Raw genomic sequence first — 19,564 nt, 5'->3', positions numbered from 1 at the left:
ACCTCAACTTTTTCTGTACCTTTCATCACTAGGTTGCTTCCTGATTCTGCAGCTGAATTACATTTTCTCCAGTCTGTCTTTTGCTGATGGTGTACCTGTAGAAGCGTTTCTTCTTGCCTTTCACAACTGTCTTCAATTTCAACTCCAGACAAGCTTTGGCCTCCCTGGTTCAGTCTCTGCTTGCCCAGACAGTGCATCTGTGTTCTCTTCTGGTTGCCTGTCTCCGCTTCCACTTTACATATGTTTCTGTTTTGTTTGAGCTCATTCAGTGAGGAGTCCCATGTACAGTCAGGTAGCCTCCTGCTGTGCCCGCTGATTTTCTTGCATGTTGGGAAGCCTTGTTTTTGTGCTCTGAGAAGAGAGTTCAGGAAGATGACTGGCTGTCGTGGGCTCCTTTGCAGCTTCCTAGGGCAATCTGCTTACCATTCCCTGAGCAAGCCCCAGCTCTACTGATGTGAGTCCAGGGTCTTTAGTCTGCTTCTTTTTTTCCTTTCCTGCTTCAAGATCTTACACTACCATTTCATGATTACCGCATCTAAGGCTGCTGTTGGCTGTCATATATATGAGTGGTTCTTCCTTATTCATGAGAACCAGATCCTGCACAAGCCTGTTCAGTGCCAGCATCAAAATTTGCTCCCAGCGCATGCTAGAATGTCCCTGGCTATTTCACACCCTGCTATGCTGCCCTTCCAGTAGATGTTGTGTGATTTAAGTCCTCCGTGAGAACAAGGGGCTCTGAATATTGGTAAGCCAGCCTAGGATGATGTTCTGGTTTTTGTGGTAACTGAAAATAAGTTTTCCTTAACTGGTTGTCTTGAACCACAAGAAGCTGCTGCAAAGATATATGTATGATATTTTGATTTTATTTTGAAATAGAATACTTAATTTTCTAATAATTTTGAATTACCACTTTAGTACAATCACAAATACTAACTCAGCTGATGTCCACAGTGCAGCTGATAAGGTAAAGTAACCTAGTTTTGTATAGCATGGATACATTGGTATCCATAATATTTGTTCACAGCTAATGAATTTGCTAGTGATCTAAATGATTTATTTCTTTTTCTCTATATAATTTCTAGATTCTAATTACCCTAAGGTAATTAATGTGTAACTACATGAAATACTGCTTCAGATTGCACTGTATGGTTGCCTTGTGTTCAGGCTGTGCAAATAATACTTACACATATGTGCCAGAAACAACTCCTCATCCTCTTTTTTTTTTTTTTTTTTTCAAGTGACTAATAGGAGAAGATCTTGTCCATTCATCATTATTGTATTTTGTTTCTTAGTAATTGGTGACAATTTGCTTCTTAATCTGTTTTAGTTGGAAGATGGGGAAGAAGAGCCGAGTAAAAACTCAGAAGTCAGGTACAGGAGCCACAGCAACAGTATCTCCAAAGGAAATGTTGAACCTAATTAGTGAGTTATTGCAAAGTAAGTTTCAGTTTTATGCGTCTCTGGGAAAAGGGATGGTGTGGAGACCACTCAAAACCATTCTCTTGTTCTCTTACGAAAGCCAGTGAATTCTATTAATTTCCTGTAAGTGCCCAAGCTTGCTATTTCAGCTTGCTTAAGATAGTATAGTATGTGTCTCACAGTATGTATCTGTTAGTATATACCATTATTGGCTTATTTATATGTGTATGTATTGGAAATACCATATTTCTGGCAGCTTTTGGCTTTACATTTCAACACAAATATAAATACTGGTCTACTCTAGGTAATGTGACATTGCAGCTTTGTCAGAAATGTTTTCCTTGTAAACCTCAAGAATTACACTGTTTCTGTTTAACATTTAAGTAGTAATTTGAACTGATATCAGAGTAGAGAAATTAACTGTGGAAAGCAGCGATACAACTCAGTTCAACTGCACTGATATTTTTGTCTTTCCAATAAAAATGCGGTTGTTTTTGTTGTTGTTTGGAAACTTTTTTGTAGTGCTTAGTTCTTATATACAGACCAGAGATTGTTTCACTTTTTGAGGAACTTTGAACTTGTCCATTATTTCTAGTAAATATGAAAAGCAGAGCATGATTTCATATGATAGTGCTAAAATACTGTTCACTGTTGCTACTGTCATTAGTAACTGTGCTGAGCTACACTTCTTGAAACCCAAGTCCAGATTTTCATATCCTGGACACATCTAAATGTTGCCTTAGATAAAGTGGAATTTTTCTTTAGCATTGCTTGCAAAGAGGAGACAAGGAGTTGGCAGACCAGTTTGATGCTTATGCTACAATTGGCCTCTGCTTTGCTACCAAAAATAAAATGTAGATCAATTTTCTAAGCAAAGACAAGTATCAGCTGTTCTTTTTGTCAAGCTTCCATATTTTATTCAACACAAAGATTTTTCAAATCGGTTGAGGAAAGTAATCTTCAGCTGTCCACTTGGGTTTATGCGGCTTAGATCAAGAAATCCACACACTGGCATTTAGAATATTGTCAGAGACACTGTGGATGTAATCTAGAGCTAAAGCTTGGCGAAGTGTTCCTTTGCTTGTCCTTCCAAGTATGCGTGCATCTATGAAAACACTATTGACTAGGCAGGTCAAATGTATGTACCAGCAAATTTCTCAATTACTTAAGGTAAGCTCTGCACTATAATATCTGCTTTCATTACAGCAAGAATGATGCAAGCAGGCTAATGTAAACAGAGTGCTTTGCTTGGATTATGGAAAACAGACTTTTTTTTTTTGTCTTATCTGAGACACTATCTACTTAACAGTCTGGTTATTTACCTTTTTTTTCTTCCTAGCTTTTTAAACATTTGATATTTCTTATATGTGAAAGAATATTAAAAAAAATAAAATGACGTAAGTTATGCTGTAAAAATTTCAAAAGTCTCTACTAATTACATGTCAAAGAATGGGATGTTTATAACAGTAGAGATTACAGTGTTCACCATGTAAACATGTTTGAAGGACAAGTAGTACTAAGGTTCAGTTAAAGTTACTGTTAAACTGTGACCTTTTCTCTGATGTTGAAAAGATACATATATATAAAATTTATTAAAAAAAAATTTTCATTTGGCATTTTTATTTCCAGAATGCAGCAGCCCTACCCCAGGTCCTGGTAAGGAGTGGGAAGAATATGTACAGATCCGTTCACTTGTTGAGAAAATTCGCAAAAAGCAAAAAGGTAAATGTGAAAGACTGTAAGATAAGGGTGGCTCAGAGTATTGATTTGCCTGAAGAATTGTCTGTTGACAGCTAAAAGAAATATTTTTGTTGTTGTTGTTATTGTGTAAATATTATGCAGTCCTATTATTTTGGGACAAAAATCTTAATTCTCTGGCATGCAGTTGCTTTTTACACTTGCAAGTGTTTCTGGAATATTCTGGTGGGCATAACCACTGGCATTAACCTTTTTAATACTTATAATTCTGAGTGAATATCACAGACAAGTGATCCTGTGATAATTCTGTCTGATAAGTAGAAAAAAGAGCGTGAGATTGTCATCACAATTGGAAGGACTAGAAGTAAAAATCCTTTGAGAATAATAGGTCTTTTTGATTCCTGATTGCATAGTCTGTCCCTCTGTCTCTATAAATCTGAACATTTCAAATTTAATTTTATAACTATTTTTATTTTGATCTGAACGTTTTACTGAACATGGAAACAGTTTCAGCAATTCAACATCATGACATTAAATTATGATAAAAATATATAAAATCACAAAATAAATACATCAGCTAATAAATCTATCTGCTATTAATCAACAATATAATTAAAGAAATGCTTATGGTACCACAGTTAATATGGAGTTTTAATGGTAATTTTCCTAAGTTTAAGGTATGCTTATTTTTCAGATTAGAACAGTTTTCTTCCAGTATGTTCTGCAACAACTCACCGTTGTTGATACTTTATTTTCATATTTGTTTTGGTTTTATTTGGAGGTATGCTCTAAAAAGTGCTTGTAATTTTAGTAAAATTAACCTCTTTTATGACTGTTGTATTTTAGTTGCAAAGAAATAACTTTTTAATATTGGAATGAATAGATTTGGGCTGAAAAAGTCCTGAAACAATTCTTTCCTCTCTATTTATACGGTGACAGCAAAAAAGCCAGACTGCATTTAACATTGAGCTTGACTGGTTCATGTACTTGAAAAAGCAGAAGACTGTACTTAGAGGCTTGAAATGTCCTTTTTGCACCTGTTTTTAATAATTTTGACTGATGCATGAGAATCTTACTTCATGAAAGGACTTTTAAACCTCTGAACATCAGTTATTGGCAGAGGGCATATAGAAGAATAAATGATACTGTTTTAGTGACTGCATCCTGTAGCTCTGTGGAGGTGAACTTGATTCATTGTTTTGCTGTCCTGTGACTTCTATAAGTGTATGGTACATGTTCTGTTTTTTATAATGTAATATGTGTGTTATGGTAAAACATAATTCAGGTTAACAAGAACAGAGTTAGTGTTGGGGTTGGGCTGTTCACTATCTTTCTTCTGCGCCAGAAAGATTGAAACATTCACGGGGGGAAATGGCTGCTGTGGTAGAATTAGTGTAACAGTATTATGTTAATAGGACTTTTTTTTTTTTTCCTTGAAAGATGCAAAACCTACTAACCACAGCACTGTTGACATACAAATGGCTTTTAATGTAACATTTTTACATACATAGTGAGTATGAATGTTATGGTGTCTTTCAAAACTATTTTTTAATGGAACATGGTAATTTATACTATACAGTTTTCTAGCTTAATAAAGGCTTTAAACAATTAGCAAAGGAAGTATAAATTGCTCTTGGGAACTCTAAGATGTACAAATGAATATGTATTGCCTAAAGTGTCATACTTTGTGCTTTACTTGAATAGAAGACTGGGTTGCAGAATGTGAACTAAAATGATCTTGATTATAGAAAACTCTTAATTTGAAAACTGAGTATTTTTACTTTCTAAAACTTTTTCCTGTTTGACTCACTAGTAAAATTTTAAATAAAGCTAATTTTTCAATATAGATTTTCATCAGTATAGCTATGTTTTGTTCAGTATAGAAATAAATTGTTCCCCAGTAGTGCTTGTAATTTAAAGGAGCTGCTCTTTTCTTTGATTTGGAAAAATGTGGGAAGTATTGGACCACATCATATATGAGGAACAGAGGTAGAATTTCAGAGATGCTTACAGAATGGTTCCAAATGCAAGCTGGATGTTAAAAGCTTCCAGTAGCCTTATACAGTAGTCAGTGTTGGAAATCAAAAGAGCGAAGTCCTGGACAGTATAAACACTTATCAAGTTTTGTAGAAGCTATGCAACTAGTCTTACTAGATTTGTGAGGCCTTAGTTCTGAAAATATTCTGCAGAAAGTAGCATACTGAAGGGAGTATGAAATAAAGGAAGATGCCAGCTTTAAAAAAAAAAAAAAGCCAAAACACTGTACACCACACTCTCATTGCATTAAAAAAATACTTTATCGATATCAAGTTTTTATATTGTATCATCAAAGACTATAGCTTTAGATGATACTGGCACTTATGTTAGCTATAGACTTGTTTGGTTTTGGGGCTTGAAATGCATGATTTGCAGTGGGAGGGAATATTTCGAATACCCTAATGCTACTTTCCTAAAATCCTTTTAATCTAAAGATCTGTTTATCACCTGTGCTTAACCAAAATACCTTTGGATGTAAGCAACTTGCTGATGACATGTTGTCACTCATAAAATGGCCTGAGCATTTCAGGGGGTTTTGGACACTTCTGACATGATCTGACACTGGAGTTTGGGTTGAAGAGAACACAGAGGCAAAGAGGTACAAAAGGAGCTGGCTGAGTATAGCTGGGAGCTATAATGGATAGGTTCAAATCAGATGACGGTAAAGGGGGAAGCTGAGAAAATGAATGATGTTTGCGATTTCACTGGAGGACCACATGCCTGTTGGTGAAGAAAAGTGTAAAAATTTGGACGAGCTCTGTGGTGTGAGGAAGATGATCAGTCCTTAGTTATTTTAGTAGATCCGTATGCTACAGGAAAAACCTAACTGCCTTGTATGTGAGAGAAGGAGCTTGAGATCTGCTTATCATCATTTCCAGTGCTGAACTAATGAAACTGCAGCTTGCCTGTCAAATTCCTCGTGTCTGTATTAATATGTTGTGGTGATTGCATTTATCATCGATATTAAGCTGGAAAACATTTTTGCTGAGCTTATTTAAAAGGGAAAGAGGAGGGAAGCTTCATATTTCATCACAGCTCAGTTTAGGTGGTTACGTTTTTAAGATGACTGGTAAGCCAATTTGGCAGAATATTTAAGTTGATGAAAATTGGGTATGACATTTGTATACTATTGAGTAACACTTAACAAAGACCAGTTATGACTCAGCTACTTCAAAGTAGAACTGCTGTGGGATAGCAGATAGCTTTTTACATGTGATTTTATATTGAACTTCTTTATCTTTCTAGATCCTCTTACTTCAGCATTTGTTTTTTAATAAATTGTATATATAGGTTTGTCTGTTGTCTTTGATGGAAAAAGAGATGACTATTTCCCTGAATTGATAAAGTGGGCAACTGAAAATGGAGCATCCACAGAGGGTTTTGAAATAGCTAACTTTGAAGAGGAGGGGTTTGGTTTGAAAGCAACAAGAGAGATAAAGGTGAGCATGTGAACATTTGACTTAGATTAGAAAATCGTGTTTGGAATGTAGCTGCAGAGCTCTGGAACACTCACCACCTTCCCTTCCCCCTTTTGACTGCTTATGAAACTGCTGTTCTGAAATGCTCTCAACTCTGCATACTTGAGAAATAAAATTATTGATAAAATTGAGTATTATTTTTGATGACTATGAATTTTTTATTGGTCATTTTTTTTCTCTATGTTGCCTATGCTGTTTACCTAATCACCAGAGTACTCTACCCCATTGATGTATCCCTCTCTTACATGTTTTCTAACTACTTAGTCTCTTCTCTTCTTTCATGTCCCTTCTTTTAAAGCACTGGTCTTTTTGCCTCAGAAAGAGGTATTTGCAATACTTTTTCAGTGAAAATGAAAAAAACAAAATTATCTGATAATTGTAAAGAATATCTTTTGATCATCAGGTAAGGAATATAGACACACAGTTATCTAACTGTTAAGAGGCAATTTTAAATGCTTACCTTTTTTCCTTCCCATTTAACAGATGGGAAACAGCTTTGAAGAACAATCAGCTGTTGTAGAAAGAATATTAGAAAACAAGCATATTGTATTCATTTTAGAGTTTCAGTAGCACATAGTTAATAAGACTAGCATGACTAGTTGATAAAAATCCTGAACAGTTCTTCTAAAGTAAGAATGGGCAATGTGAAAAAACCTCTACTAGGAGAAAATATTTGATCACATAATTATTAGCAATATAATGTATCTGGTAGCTTTGAGGCTGTGTGGGCAATTTACATGTCAGCAGTTCCAAACTGAAGCACTTTATTTTGTAATCTAAGTGTCTTTCTTTTAAGCTTTGTGTAATGCAGATTGGAACATTTGGTTACCATAATATGAAACATAGCATGTTTGTTTAATTTGCAGTGGAAGAAAAGGAAGAATTTTGATTCAGAGTAATTTTGATTTAAATAAAAAAAAATGAAAACAACCTGTAATTTAAAGACGATGTATATTTGAGACACTTGGCATATATAAATGCTAACTGACCCTCTATGCATTTTTTCCTTTCTGTAGGCTGAAGAGTTGTTTCTGTGGGTTCCTAGAAAACTGTTGATGACAGTTGAATCAGCTAAAAATTCAGTATTAGGTAAGAGCTTAAGGAAGTTTTTAAGCAAGAAGTTGATATGTATGGGATCATTCAGTAGGAGACTTTCTTTTTGTTAGCTGATCACCTTTATTACAGGACTTGCTTGTCATGCTGACCATCAGGTTTGGAATACCTACAAGCTTGAAGTGTCAGTGGAAAGAATTTAATTTTCCTCTTTGTTTCTGGCTGAGCACACTAGATAACTTCCAGAAGTGTGTGTGTTAATTTGAACACATATCATGTAGCTTTTATAACACTTGGAGATAAAATATTCTGAGGAACTGAGAGTATTCTAGTTTCTTCATGTCTTCTGTCATGCAATTGTACGTGAGGTGTTTACTGTGTCAAGTAACTTGCAGCATAATACAATGTGGGCAGCTAAGTATTTTAGAAACCTGAAAAGCTTTTTTTTTTTTTGTTGGAAATTCTTACACATTGTCTCATCATGTTCATTTAAAGTAAATCTGGGATGATATTTTCCATGGACAATTAATTTAGTGCCTCACCTTTCTGGGTTAATTCAGGATCCCTGTATTCTCAAGATCGAATTCTTCAAGCCATGGGCAATATAACATTGGCATTCCATCTTCTTTGTGAGCGAGCCAACCCCAACTCTTTCTGGCTGCCCTACATCCAGACACTCCCCAGTGAATATGACACTCCTCTCTATTTTGAAGAAGATGAAGTGCAGTATCTTCAGTCAACTCAGGCCATACATGATGTTTTTAGCCAATATAAAAATACAGCTCGACAGTATGCCTATTTCTACAAAGTTATTCAGGTAAGCATCTTAAATGTAGTATATAGTATATGCTTGTCTCATTATGATTATTGAGAAAGGTGTGAAAACAGTGTTGCTAAATAATAGAGCAAGTGTATTGCTCTTAAAGGTTTGAATCATTAAAGGAATTTCCTGCTGTTTTTTGAACTGCTGTTAAAATTTTGCAGCTCAATAGGCTTATGAATATATAAGAATGTATTTAGTTTGTTGAGAGGAGTGATTACTGCCCTTTGTTTGGCATTGGGTGAGGCTTCATCTGGAATACTGCACAATTTTGGGCCCACCAGTACAAGAGGCGTGTTGACAAACTGGAATGAGATCAGAGGAGGGCTATTAAGATGTCTTTTGCTTCAGCCCTTTATCCATACAAAGAGAGACTGAGGGAGCTGGATTTATTTGGGGAAAAGGAGATAAGGGATGATCCAATTATTGCTTTCAGCTTGCTACTCGTATCAGACTCCAGAAGTTTGCCTGTGGGAAGTTGGGCTAGGTGACCTGCAGAGATCTACAACCTATGCCTCTATGTGAAAAATGTGTAGTTTGCAGTAAACAAAGTAAAATCATAATTGTTAATTGACATAGAATAAAACCATTGCATATGTTGTACTTCCAATGACCATGGATTAACTGTTGTTTTCTATTCTATCTAACATAATTATTTTGATTGCTTTCAAATACAAAGATAAACCGATCTGGTAACAATTTGAGTATGGGGAGGCTTGAGATGGATGAACTTTTCATCATGTTCTGAAGTAATGATTTAAATTTCTAAGTTTCTAAGATAGAACTGTTACTCTGATGTCTAGACATAATTGATGTAAGTGAATGGTGATATGTTGTTGTCAAGGTAGTGCTCAATGTCCAAACATCCAAAGCTTTTTGTGACACAATCTGTGTAAAAAGCATATGACTGTGTACTGAATTTCCACAGTTGTGTGATCTAGAGACATTTTTTTGGCAGTAGGAAAGGTCAGAAGACATAAAGAAATTCTATTCTCCTTTAACGTTATCAGAGTTCCAAAGCTTTTCTATTGACTGTTTTAAGTCAACAAAAGTTAAATTATTTTGTGTAGCTGTTTGATGTTTGAAGAACTTCATATGTTTCAAACATAGTGTCAGTTTACCAAGTATAAGTATTGGAGGGATACATTTTGAAAACCAAAGTAATTGAAAATAGTGGGTGAAAACCAAATAAGATGCACTTAATTTTGAGACAAGGAGTAGGGTAGGAACAATGGCTTTAATATCAGGAAGGAGCAAAATCCTTCCTTCAGGAAATGATAGTTTAGCCAACTCTTTTCTTGCCAGGTGCTGTTCTAGGCTGCCAGTCCACACTTGACCTTCCAGCTTTAAACTTTTTTCTCAATGTATACTGCCTGAGCAAACAGAACTCCTAAATTATATTTCTTTAGAATATCTTTTTACCCCTAAATTGTTCTACTGTTTTTAAAGAGTTATTAGCAGAATATTGTGTAACATGATCCAATTCTCCCAACTGCTATCCATGCTCTTGCAGTGCTTAGATAGCTAAACTATCACTGTGACTAGTTCCATCATTTTCATGGACTAATACTGCACTAGTAGTATAATGTGAGCGGTTATGTGGTCACAACATTAATTAAAAAAACCCTGAAATACAGTTTTACAGAGAAATGAGATCTCAAATGAAACCCTGGATTTTGACTGCCATGTGTCCAGTATTTCAGAACCGCTTCTCAGTGATTGATGAATACCTGTAGACTGATATCAAAGTGATGCAAGCACAGCTGAAGAATGTATATAAAATGCAGCGGTGTAACATCAGTTGAAGCATGAGATATCCATTATGTGAAAAGCTGCTTAAATGTTTGACAAAAAATTTTTTGTTTATGAAAGTTTTTCATGTGGCACATAATCTGCTTAAGGATGGCAAATACATGCTATTTCTCTTGTGCCTTAAAGCTAATCAAAGATCATTTGTCATAGCATTTAAGCTAATGTGGTCAAAGTAATGTCTCACTAAAAAGTTACTAAAAAAAGTAATGTCTCACTATATATTCTGCATTAAAGTCCATGCTGTTGACTGTTGAGAGTAAGAAAAGCTACAGTCTGAGCAAAGAAAATAATGTACATGAGATGACTTTAGGGGGAGACTGTATTTAGAACCCCAGTGGTGGTGATGTTCTTGCTGTACATGGTAACAAGCCTTTAATACTCTGCACTGTTGTATTTTCTGATTTACGTTTGCAATTCTATGGAAGCTGATGTGGCAGCTCATGGAGGAAGACTTCTCAGTTTGATATTGTTGAGACTGATTCAGTTCAGTTTGATCTGCAGCAATGGGAAACCTTTGTGGAAATAGTGTTTAAATAAATGGCTGTCTTCAATTTGAGCTTTATATTAGTATATCCAAGAAAATGTTTAGAGCTATACTGTTGCCTTTTGTATGAACCGTTAAAATGTAGGTTCTGGTCACTTGTGGTCAGAAATCTAGACCAGAATTTTATGTTCTTGTATAACATAGCTGTTGTTTCATGTTGAATGTGAGCATGAAGGGAGATCAGGTAGGAATCATTTGCTTTATTTACTTGTTCTTTGGAGAATGAGTGGTAACAAATACTAGGTAAATTTTAGGTGTGTTCTGGTTGTCTGGTGCCATGCTTCAGCACTGCCATGTAACCACAATTTCAGCTGAAGGTTTCTTTACTGCTATGCAGTAAACATCACATTAGGAAGAAACATAATTTCAGCTGGCTCCAGGAGTGCCAAGTCAATGTACTGGGTACCTATTATTAATGCTTTTGGTGAAAACTCATGGAAAAGTTTTAAAACTTTTTGATTTCTGTTTCTGCTGTCAAAAATAAGAACCTGTAATTTATGAAATGCTGGAGAAAAAAAGTTCGTAGTGAAAAAAAAAAGCCTCTTTCTTCCCTAAAATGAAGTACCATTTTTCATTATTCAGAAATGCTGAAATTAATTTTAGTATCATCTTGCATGGACTCATATCATTTTATGAACAAAGTTGACCCACAAAATACTAGTGCTAAGGATAATTCATGAGCATATGGGAAAGGGAAGAAGAGGTGGGGAGAGAAAAATTTGTCATATAAAAGAAAAAAAAGGAACTAAAACCACTTTCCTGTTAAAGGCAGCATACTCTGCAAGTTTTATGAAAGTAAATGTTAGATTTTTGTATACCATCATTTCATTCAGTACTACTCCTGCTTTAGCATAAGTGTTTTAATGAAAGCTGTCCTGTGTGACCAGGATTTTGATACTGCTTCAGATATGCAGACTAATATTTTTTAAAATTTACAAATACACTTTTTGTAATACAAAAATCTTATAACTGTATTTACTTTCTTGATAGCTATTCTACTGCAGAAAGTAAAACTAGTAGCATCTTGAAATAAAAAGTGGTTTGTTGTTATTTGAAGACACTGAAAAAGGGAATATTTTGTGCAGGCAAAGTATTTAATTCCTTTGCAGCATTTTTAGTCTGCAAAATGTTTCTAATGGCCAGGGGAATAAAAGAGTTAACAAATAATTTCTTCAAATGCTTCGTTTTCTTTCCAAATAGGATTGCTAGACTGTTATTAAAATAATTTGGCTTCTGATAGGTGTGCAGCTTTAAACATTGTTTGACAAGTGCTGGTCTGTTTTATTTCGCTAGCTTCTCCATAAGGGTGGCTTTCACAGAACACTGCAGTTCTAACCCTTTCTCCAAGTGCTTAGTCTGGATACACATGAAGAATGGGCAGATTTATGAATTTCACAGCTGTTGCAAGCTTAACTACAGTCTGGTTTGATAAGCAGAAACAGGTGGGATGTTAAGCAGACAAAAATAAACCCTTGAGCAAGTTAGCCAGGCTCTATAAACCACACTGACACCTTTCTAAACATATGTAATTTAATAACTAAAAAATAGAAGTTCTTACAGATGTACTTTAGAGGTGTATTTGACCTCTGCATTGCTATCAAAATATAGCAAATGGTCAAAAGACTACTTTCTTCACAGCAGACTTATAGCTTGCAAGATGTTTTTGTAGTTTGTTCCAAAGAGAAATTTTGTAAACTGCAAACTTGCCCTGGAAGGTATGCGTGTGACTTCCATTAACATTTATGGGCATTGCATGCCTACTGAGGGGTGAACAGATCCCAAATACTTATGGCTTAATATTAAATTTTTTTTTGCATACTGAAATGTGGTATAATAGGCACAAGAGGGAGCCATACAGTTTACAGACATTCAGAGTGATATTTTATTCCTAAAGTAATACAACCAAGTTTGAACCTTTTTTAAAAGAATATGCAGTGGTCTTTGTGTTTGACTTTCAGTTTGCATCTGCGTGCCAGTTTGTAGTCTACTACAGAGAAGTTCTTGTCTTGATATCTTGTTTTGATTTACAAAGAGTGCTCTTAGAGAAGGCGGAAGTGCCCAAACTCTATTTACATTTTGGACACTGTGGGTCTGAAGCAGTGTTGCATCTCTTCCCCAGGCTGTTATTACCTGCCTTACTAAAAGACAATTTTGTGATAATTTTAGTTAACTTTTAAAATCTTTGAAGTGGTAAGTCTGAAACCAGCAGAACCCATCAGCTAGCCATAACTTTTGCCATGGTAGCCAGCTGTATGCATTCAGTGGCACTCTATGTGTAAGTAGTATCTGTATGTAGCTGCCTCTCGTGTGCTAGAAAAAGGATCAGTTTTGCAGGACTGTCCAGGATGGCGGTTTGGCCCTGATTTAGGCAGTGTTTTTAGCCTGCTGTCTCTGGACCACTGGAGGACTGCAGATTTTTCTGAAGGGCACCAGCAAGCTAGCTGTTTGTAAAAGAAAAAAACAATATGGGTGACATTGTAGTAGGCATCTGCTATAGGCTGCCTGATCAGGAGGAAGGAAGGATGAGGCCTGCTACAGACAGCTAGAAATAGCCTCACATTTGCAGGCCCTGGTCCTCATGGGGGACTTCAGCCATCCTGATATCTGTTAAAGGGACAACACAGCAGGGTGTAAGCAATCCAGGAGGTTTGTGGAGAGCATCGATGACAAATTCCTGACCCAAGCAATAGAGGATCATGACGACTGGGAGAGGTGCCTGAGTTACTGGAGGAAAGCAAATGCCACTCCTATCCTCAGGCAGGGCAGGAAGGAGGACTCGGGGAACTACAAGGCTGTCAGCCTCACTTCAATCCCTGGGAAGGTGCCATCCACTGAGACCTTGACAGGCTGGAGAAATGGGCTGATAGTTGATGAAGTTCAACAAGAAGTGCAAAGTCCTGCAACTGGGGTGGAATAATCCCATGAATATGTTGGGGGCCAAGCTGAACATGAGCCAGCAATGTACCCTTGTAGCAAAAAGGGCTAATGGCATCCTGGGTGGCATTAGGAGTGTTGCCAGCAGGTTGAAGGCAGTGCTCCTTCCCCTCTACTCAGCACTGGTGAGGCCACACCCAGAGTACCGTGTCCAGTGCTGGGGTCCCCAGTACGAGAGATAGGTAAGTAAGAATTTTAGAATTAAACCAAATGGAGAAAGCAAAGTCACCTCTTTAAGTAACATTTTAGCAAGTAAATTTAATTTTCTTTGACTCTGTTTTATGTTTCTTTGCTAAGTTAATGAGCAAATACTTGCAAATGCTTTCTTTGCCTTCTGCCAAGCTACTACTGTTACTCGAGAAGTCAGAGCTGCCCCATGAATCGCACCTTTTTTTTTTTTTTTTTTTTTTTTAATAGAATCTATTTGGTAAAAGTCATTAGTACTTTTAGATAGTATCTGTAGTCTGTTTTGTATCCAGCATTCCTCAGGAACACTCTCATACCAGTTTTCTGACCAGTGTGTGTTGACATCTGGACAGTGCTTGTGAAAGTGTTATTGTAGTCCCATTGTGAACACAATCCTTGCAGTAATCTATCCAAAGATGTTTTGATCTGTTTGTGTGCACTATTGGACAGAGAACTTAATTTCCTGGAGGCTGTAATCCCTTTTGATCAGATACTAAATTTGATTTATTATTCATATAAAATTTGACTAATTGATTTAGCGTGAATGAAATTCTAAAATCCAGTTATTAGCTGTTGGGCACTGGAATATAATTTTAGATAGGACGTTTTAACACATTAAGTTCTAGATCTCAAAATAATATTATAGCGTCTTTAAAATCTGGTATCACATTTGACTCTTCAATATTGGGTATATTAGGTGAGATTTCACATCTCTAGCTTAATTTTGACACCAATTTTTGAAGTTGTGATGATACTTTCAATATGACTTATGCCACTCTTACGTTATTTTTCTGTACTGTTTCTAATCTATCCTATTCTAATAAGCATATGATTTTCCAGGTCAGCATGAAGTAGAACGTCTGGTGTCTCTCTGTACTTGGCTTTAAGATACCACCAATTAACTTTCATGTGCTAAATAATGTTTGAGTTGAATGCAGACAAGTATACTGCCTTTTAATACACTGTAAACTATTCAAACGTTTGGAAGTTGTTTATTATTTTTAAGTTGATGTAATAGATAATATTTTAATGCTTCTAAAGAGTTCAACCAATATGCAGTCAAAAGCAAATGTGTTTGGAAGCAGAATACAGTTTTGATCATGTATCAGGTAGGTTCTTAGGGTTCTCAGTTTTCCTCCCTACTTGATACTATACTCATTGGCATGCCAATCAAATAGCTTTTTTCAGAAGTGATGGCAGTGGCACTGTAAAAAATGGGTGGAAGAAACATGGCACAGTTGTAAACCCTGTAAAATCTTTCCTTTTTGTTTACTTATTTGCTATACATGTCACCTTAAGGAGAGATTTAAAATTCCATTGAGTGGGCAGTTACAAAGGTAAAATAGTGTTGCTATTTAATTTGCTTTGTCTGAATTTCAACGCCTGAGTTGTTCTACTTGATCAATAGTAAATCAATAGGCAGTTAATAATGGAATATATTTATGCCTTTCTGTGTTTTTCCTCTCTGTGAAGGCCAAAATATTGTATTAATCTGTTTTGCTGGCAGCAAACTGAAGATTGACTGTATGCTTGTACTGTACCGCTTAGTGTATCTATTGTAAGGTGGTTTAGACTTTGCAAACATGCACCAAATTCCTGATTTTTGTGTTGCTTTTGGTATATCCCACCCCCAGCTATGATGACAATAACGGCAGATCCTGGGGCTTCATTGGGCCATTCCTGTGGCTGCCCCTCTCCATCGCAGAAGCAGCTCCAGGCTTCGCTGGGTTACGTCTGTCTGTCTCAGACAAATGAATAGCTCAAGTCCTTGCGTGGGTAGGAGGTCTGCTGCCTTCTTCCCCCGTTCCTTCCTTGCCTTCCACAGGAACACTGCGACAGCTCTGGGCTTTGAGCCAGCCGGACACAGGAGGAGGTGTTTGGCTGTTCGGGCAGCATTTGCTCCTCAAACAGCTGTTCCCTATCTCCTCCAAGGAAAAGGTGGCAGGCCATATGGAGGCATCCTGTGGTCCAGATTCAGCCGATGGGCGCTGTTGGACCGTGCTGGCCTAGATCGAAATACAGGCACGTCCGACTTGGTGTCTGCTATTTCTTACAGTCAAAATGTTTTAAAGTTGGAGGACAGACAGGATAAAACATATCTTTCATTTTGGATATAGATGTTATCTTTCTCTGGACATTCATTGTTAAGATCTCCTAATCAGTAGGTTTTAATTTATTTTATATTCTGAATGGTTTGGATTCTGTTATACTAGCCTAAACCCCATCTTTCCTCTAGAGAAGCAGAGATGTACTTCAAAGCATATATGCCAGTGCTAAACAAAATTTGTTTCTGCACAGTTTAAACCACATTTGGGAAGAATAATGTGTTCTCTTGTTAGTATTATGGGCTTTTAAGGCATTTTTTTGTAAGATGGGTTTCTCAACCACTCTCCTGGTTGAGAATGCAGATAAGCATCCATTTTTACAGCCAATAGAGTGGAGAGGGTTTTCTGTTTGCTTTTCTGTTAGTTGCATTTATTTTTATTTTTTAACTGAGTTGCACTTTCTGGGGCAGTTGAGTTTATCCCCAGAGATGTTGTCTGTGTCTTTTGTGGAAGAAAGTGCCTCAGCAGACATCAGGAGATCATCATGCACTTACAAGTATACTTTCTCATATAAAGTTTGTACTTATTGTGCAGATTTAATATTTTTCCTGATATAACAGCAGTTACAAATGTTCCATAAATTTAAAATATGATAACAAGCTGATGTTTCTTAGAATGGAATACTCAAAGGATGTATTCTTCAAGCACTGCAAAATTATGCAGGGGACTTATCTTTGTTAAAATTAGTAATTTAACTAAATTACAAAGTGGATTATCCTCTTCAGTCAGACCCAATGCTAATACTCCACACAGTAGGAGATTGATATGTTGCTAAGTAAACCAAAGTTTATTTTCTTGTACTATGGTTTGAAGGCGAGTTCAAGAGGAAGTGGTAAGTTGTTAGTTTTGGATGTGTGCACTATAGTCCCAGTACATCTGGTTCCAGGACTTACCATGCCCCACGTGCCATGCTGGTTGTGCAGCAGCACAGTACCTTGGTTGTAAGATGATCATGATCCAAGCTTCCACCTAAGTGGCTCCTGGTATGATTTATCTGTAAACTCGAGTAGTCGATTCACAGGTAACAAAACTTTGGCCATACTGCTTGATATTAATGCTTGTTAGGAAACTCTTTGGATGTGGAGTGGTTGTGAATAGGAAATATTGTCCCTGTCCTTTTAAAGCAGTTCACTTCAGCCTTTCCATCACAGCATTTTATTTGTGGCTTGTGATTCACTGAATTAATAGTAGAGTTGTGTGATGAATTTGTGTGTGAACATAGTGGACGTGTTGCACTAAACAAAATGAATAAGGTGAACCTTGTAGCTCAGGAGGAGCCTAAAGAGTAAATGATACGTTGTGGTATGCAGGCATAGACCTTTGCACGGAAACTATTTACTGTAGCTATCTTACTGTACCTGTGTGAATGAAGTACTGCAGACTGAACCTATCAATCTAAGGCTCAACATGAACACTAAGCTCATATTTCATGAGGAGATTTACCAAGGAGATAACGGACCTAGTGTGTCTTTCTGTTACATGAACAGGGATGGGACGGACTGGCGAGGCTGTCTCATTGCAAAACATGTCCAGTCTCAGGCCAGCTTGCTCTCCCACTTCATCCTTTCAGCCCTTAGTGGGGCTGCATTCAGCTCTAAGTGATTTTGTGAAAGGACAGGAAAAGGTGTAGAAAACTTGGTCTCTAATTTTAGAGTGTCATATCTGAGTGCCTTCTTTTCTGGGAAAGATTAGTATTTTAGAATTCTGTATGTCAAGAAGTGTTCTGTAAATGGAGTGATCGAGAAGTGGATGTTAAAAAGTCCATCACTGTCTTGACTCTGTTTAATAAAGGACACGACACAGGATTGTAGGCAGGGTACTCATTTGCAGTCAGTTCAAAATTATTTCTGTGTACTCTCTCAGCCAAATGGTAACGTCCACTTTGCCATGTGAAGTGGGTTGTCAGTCCTTCAGACCCTTGAGTCAGTAGCTGATGTCATCGTTTGAGCTGTCTGTTATGCCACTGTTGTCTCATTAACTAAGAACAATTTTTGCAGGTAGAAGGTACAGAAAAAGGGACTGTGCAGTTAAATTCCATTGCACCAGAAGGAGTCATTCCACTCTGCTTCCGCTGCATGAATCCCCTAATAGTCTGGAACAGTGCTTTCTTGTGTATATTGGCAGAAAGTAAATAAAAATTGCTGACATAAAGAATAAGCAGGAATGTTATTTAGATTTAATAAATTTCAATCCTGTGGTACCTTTTTAATTTTAAGATTCATTCTATTAGGTTTTGCAAACTAGGATGATCTTTCTTCCATTAGAAAAGTCATATAACAGTACAGGTTTGTGGACATAATTCCTAGTGCTTCATGAGTTGGGCTGTTTGAAAATTCTAGAGCATGCCTCTGTAGTTATAAACTGTTATTACAAAGTAAAATAATCTTTGCCTTCGTCTCATGTCCTGTACAGTGAACTGGCTTTCCCTCGTTAGGTTAGGCAGCATATGTCCAATGGAAAAAGCGAATTCTTGTTTCCCTGTAGATCGCTAGGATCCTCCATTCTGAATTCTTTATTTTACTTAGCTTTAGGGCACTTAGAGCCTCAGCAGCTCCACAGAGAGGAGTTTCTCTTCAAGGCTGCTGCTTCAAAGGATTTCCAGAGCTGGGAAAGGGACAGTAACCAGCAAATACTGACAGATCTTCCTGCTTCTGGCCCTGAAAGTGTGTGTGTGTGGTGTGTGTTTGTGTTTTTTGTACACCTACACATTGGCCTGAAACCATCAAGTAGCATCCAACAAGGCTCATAACGAAATCTCCCCATGTTAATGAGTACGTTGGAAAGAGGGGAGAATCTGCAAAGAAGAGGAGGAAAAAATTGTTTGGTCAAAAGGAACGAACCCTTGGGCTTTATGTTCAAAGGAATGAAAGTTAACAAGGTGGAAGCTTAAACTAGTTTTGGCTTTAACTGTTTCACGCACCCTTAGTGTTTTGGGGGCTGGGAATGGGGTGGAGTGATGGCCTCAGTATAATCTCAACACTTGGTATGATGCTTTCCTGGGATAGAAATGGAGCTGTCTCTACTTCAACTATACACAAGAATTTTTTGAGAATATTGAAATCTGATTTAGTAATATTGATGCAGTGATTCCCCACAACTTTGCCTTGGACTTGTGAGTACTTGAAATATTCTTCACAGAAATCCAACCATCTGTGTGTCTACAAACTCAGGAACCAACAAAAACAAGGATTTTTCTTTTTTTTTTTTAGTTATGTATTACAGTGGAGTAGTAGATGACTCTGTTGGTCAGCTTATCTCAGCTGAAAGGTGGTATCTTTTAAAAAAACCCACTAACTTTGATGACATCCAGCGATTCACTTAATTTTTCTTATTCTGAATATACGAGGGCTACTGGTACAAAGGAATATACTGGCCAATACGACTTCACACCAAAATACATCAATTCTTTTCAACTCATCTAGTAGTATAGGTATGAACACAAATTTAACACTATGTAAACCTGTACTCTGATTTTAAC

General features: G+C 36.8%; 1 protein-coding gene across 3 annotated transcripts in view; it reads left to right on the top strand.

Moving 5' to 3' along the window:
* The window catches only part of SETD3 (SET domain containing 3, actin histidine methyltransferase), a 64,567-nt gene that overhangs the window by 25,189 nt on the left and 19,814 nt on the right, over window positions 1–19,564 (top strand). For all 3 annotated transcript variants that reach the window (XM_052783120.1, XM_052783118.1, XM_052783119.1), the window contains exons 2-6: window positions 1,328–1,437; window positions 3,049–3,141; window positions 6,445–6,593; window positions 7,649–7,721; window positions 8,246–8,502. In XM_052783120.1, the coding sequence (XP_052639080.1) occupies window positions 1,335–1,437; window positions 3,049–3,141; window positions 6,445–6,593; window positions 7,649–7,721; window positions 8,246–8,502 (675 nt within the window). In that variant the 5' untranslated portion in view covers window positions 1,328–1,334. The remainder of the gene's footprint in view (window positions 1–1,327; window positions 1,438–3,048; window positions 3,142–6,444; window positions 6,594–7,648; window positions 7,722–8,245; window positions 8,503–19,564) is intronic.

The sequence above is a fragment of the Harpia harpyja genome, chromosome 3 (assembly GCF_026419915.1).
Source record: "Harpia harpyja isolate bHarHar1 chromosome 3, bHarHar1 primary haplotype, whole genome shotgun sequence".
Classification (NCBI taxonomy): domain Eukaryota; kingdom Metazoa; phylum Chordata; class Aves; order Accipitriformes; family Accipitridae; genus Harpia; species Harpia harpyja.
This window is presented reverse-complemented; position numbering and strand designations above follow the sequence as displayed.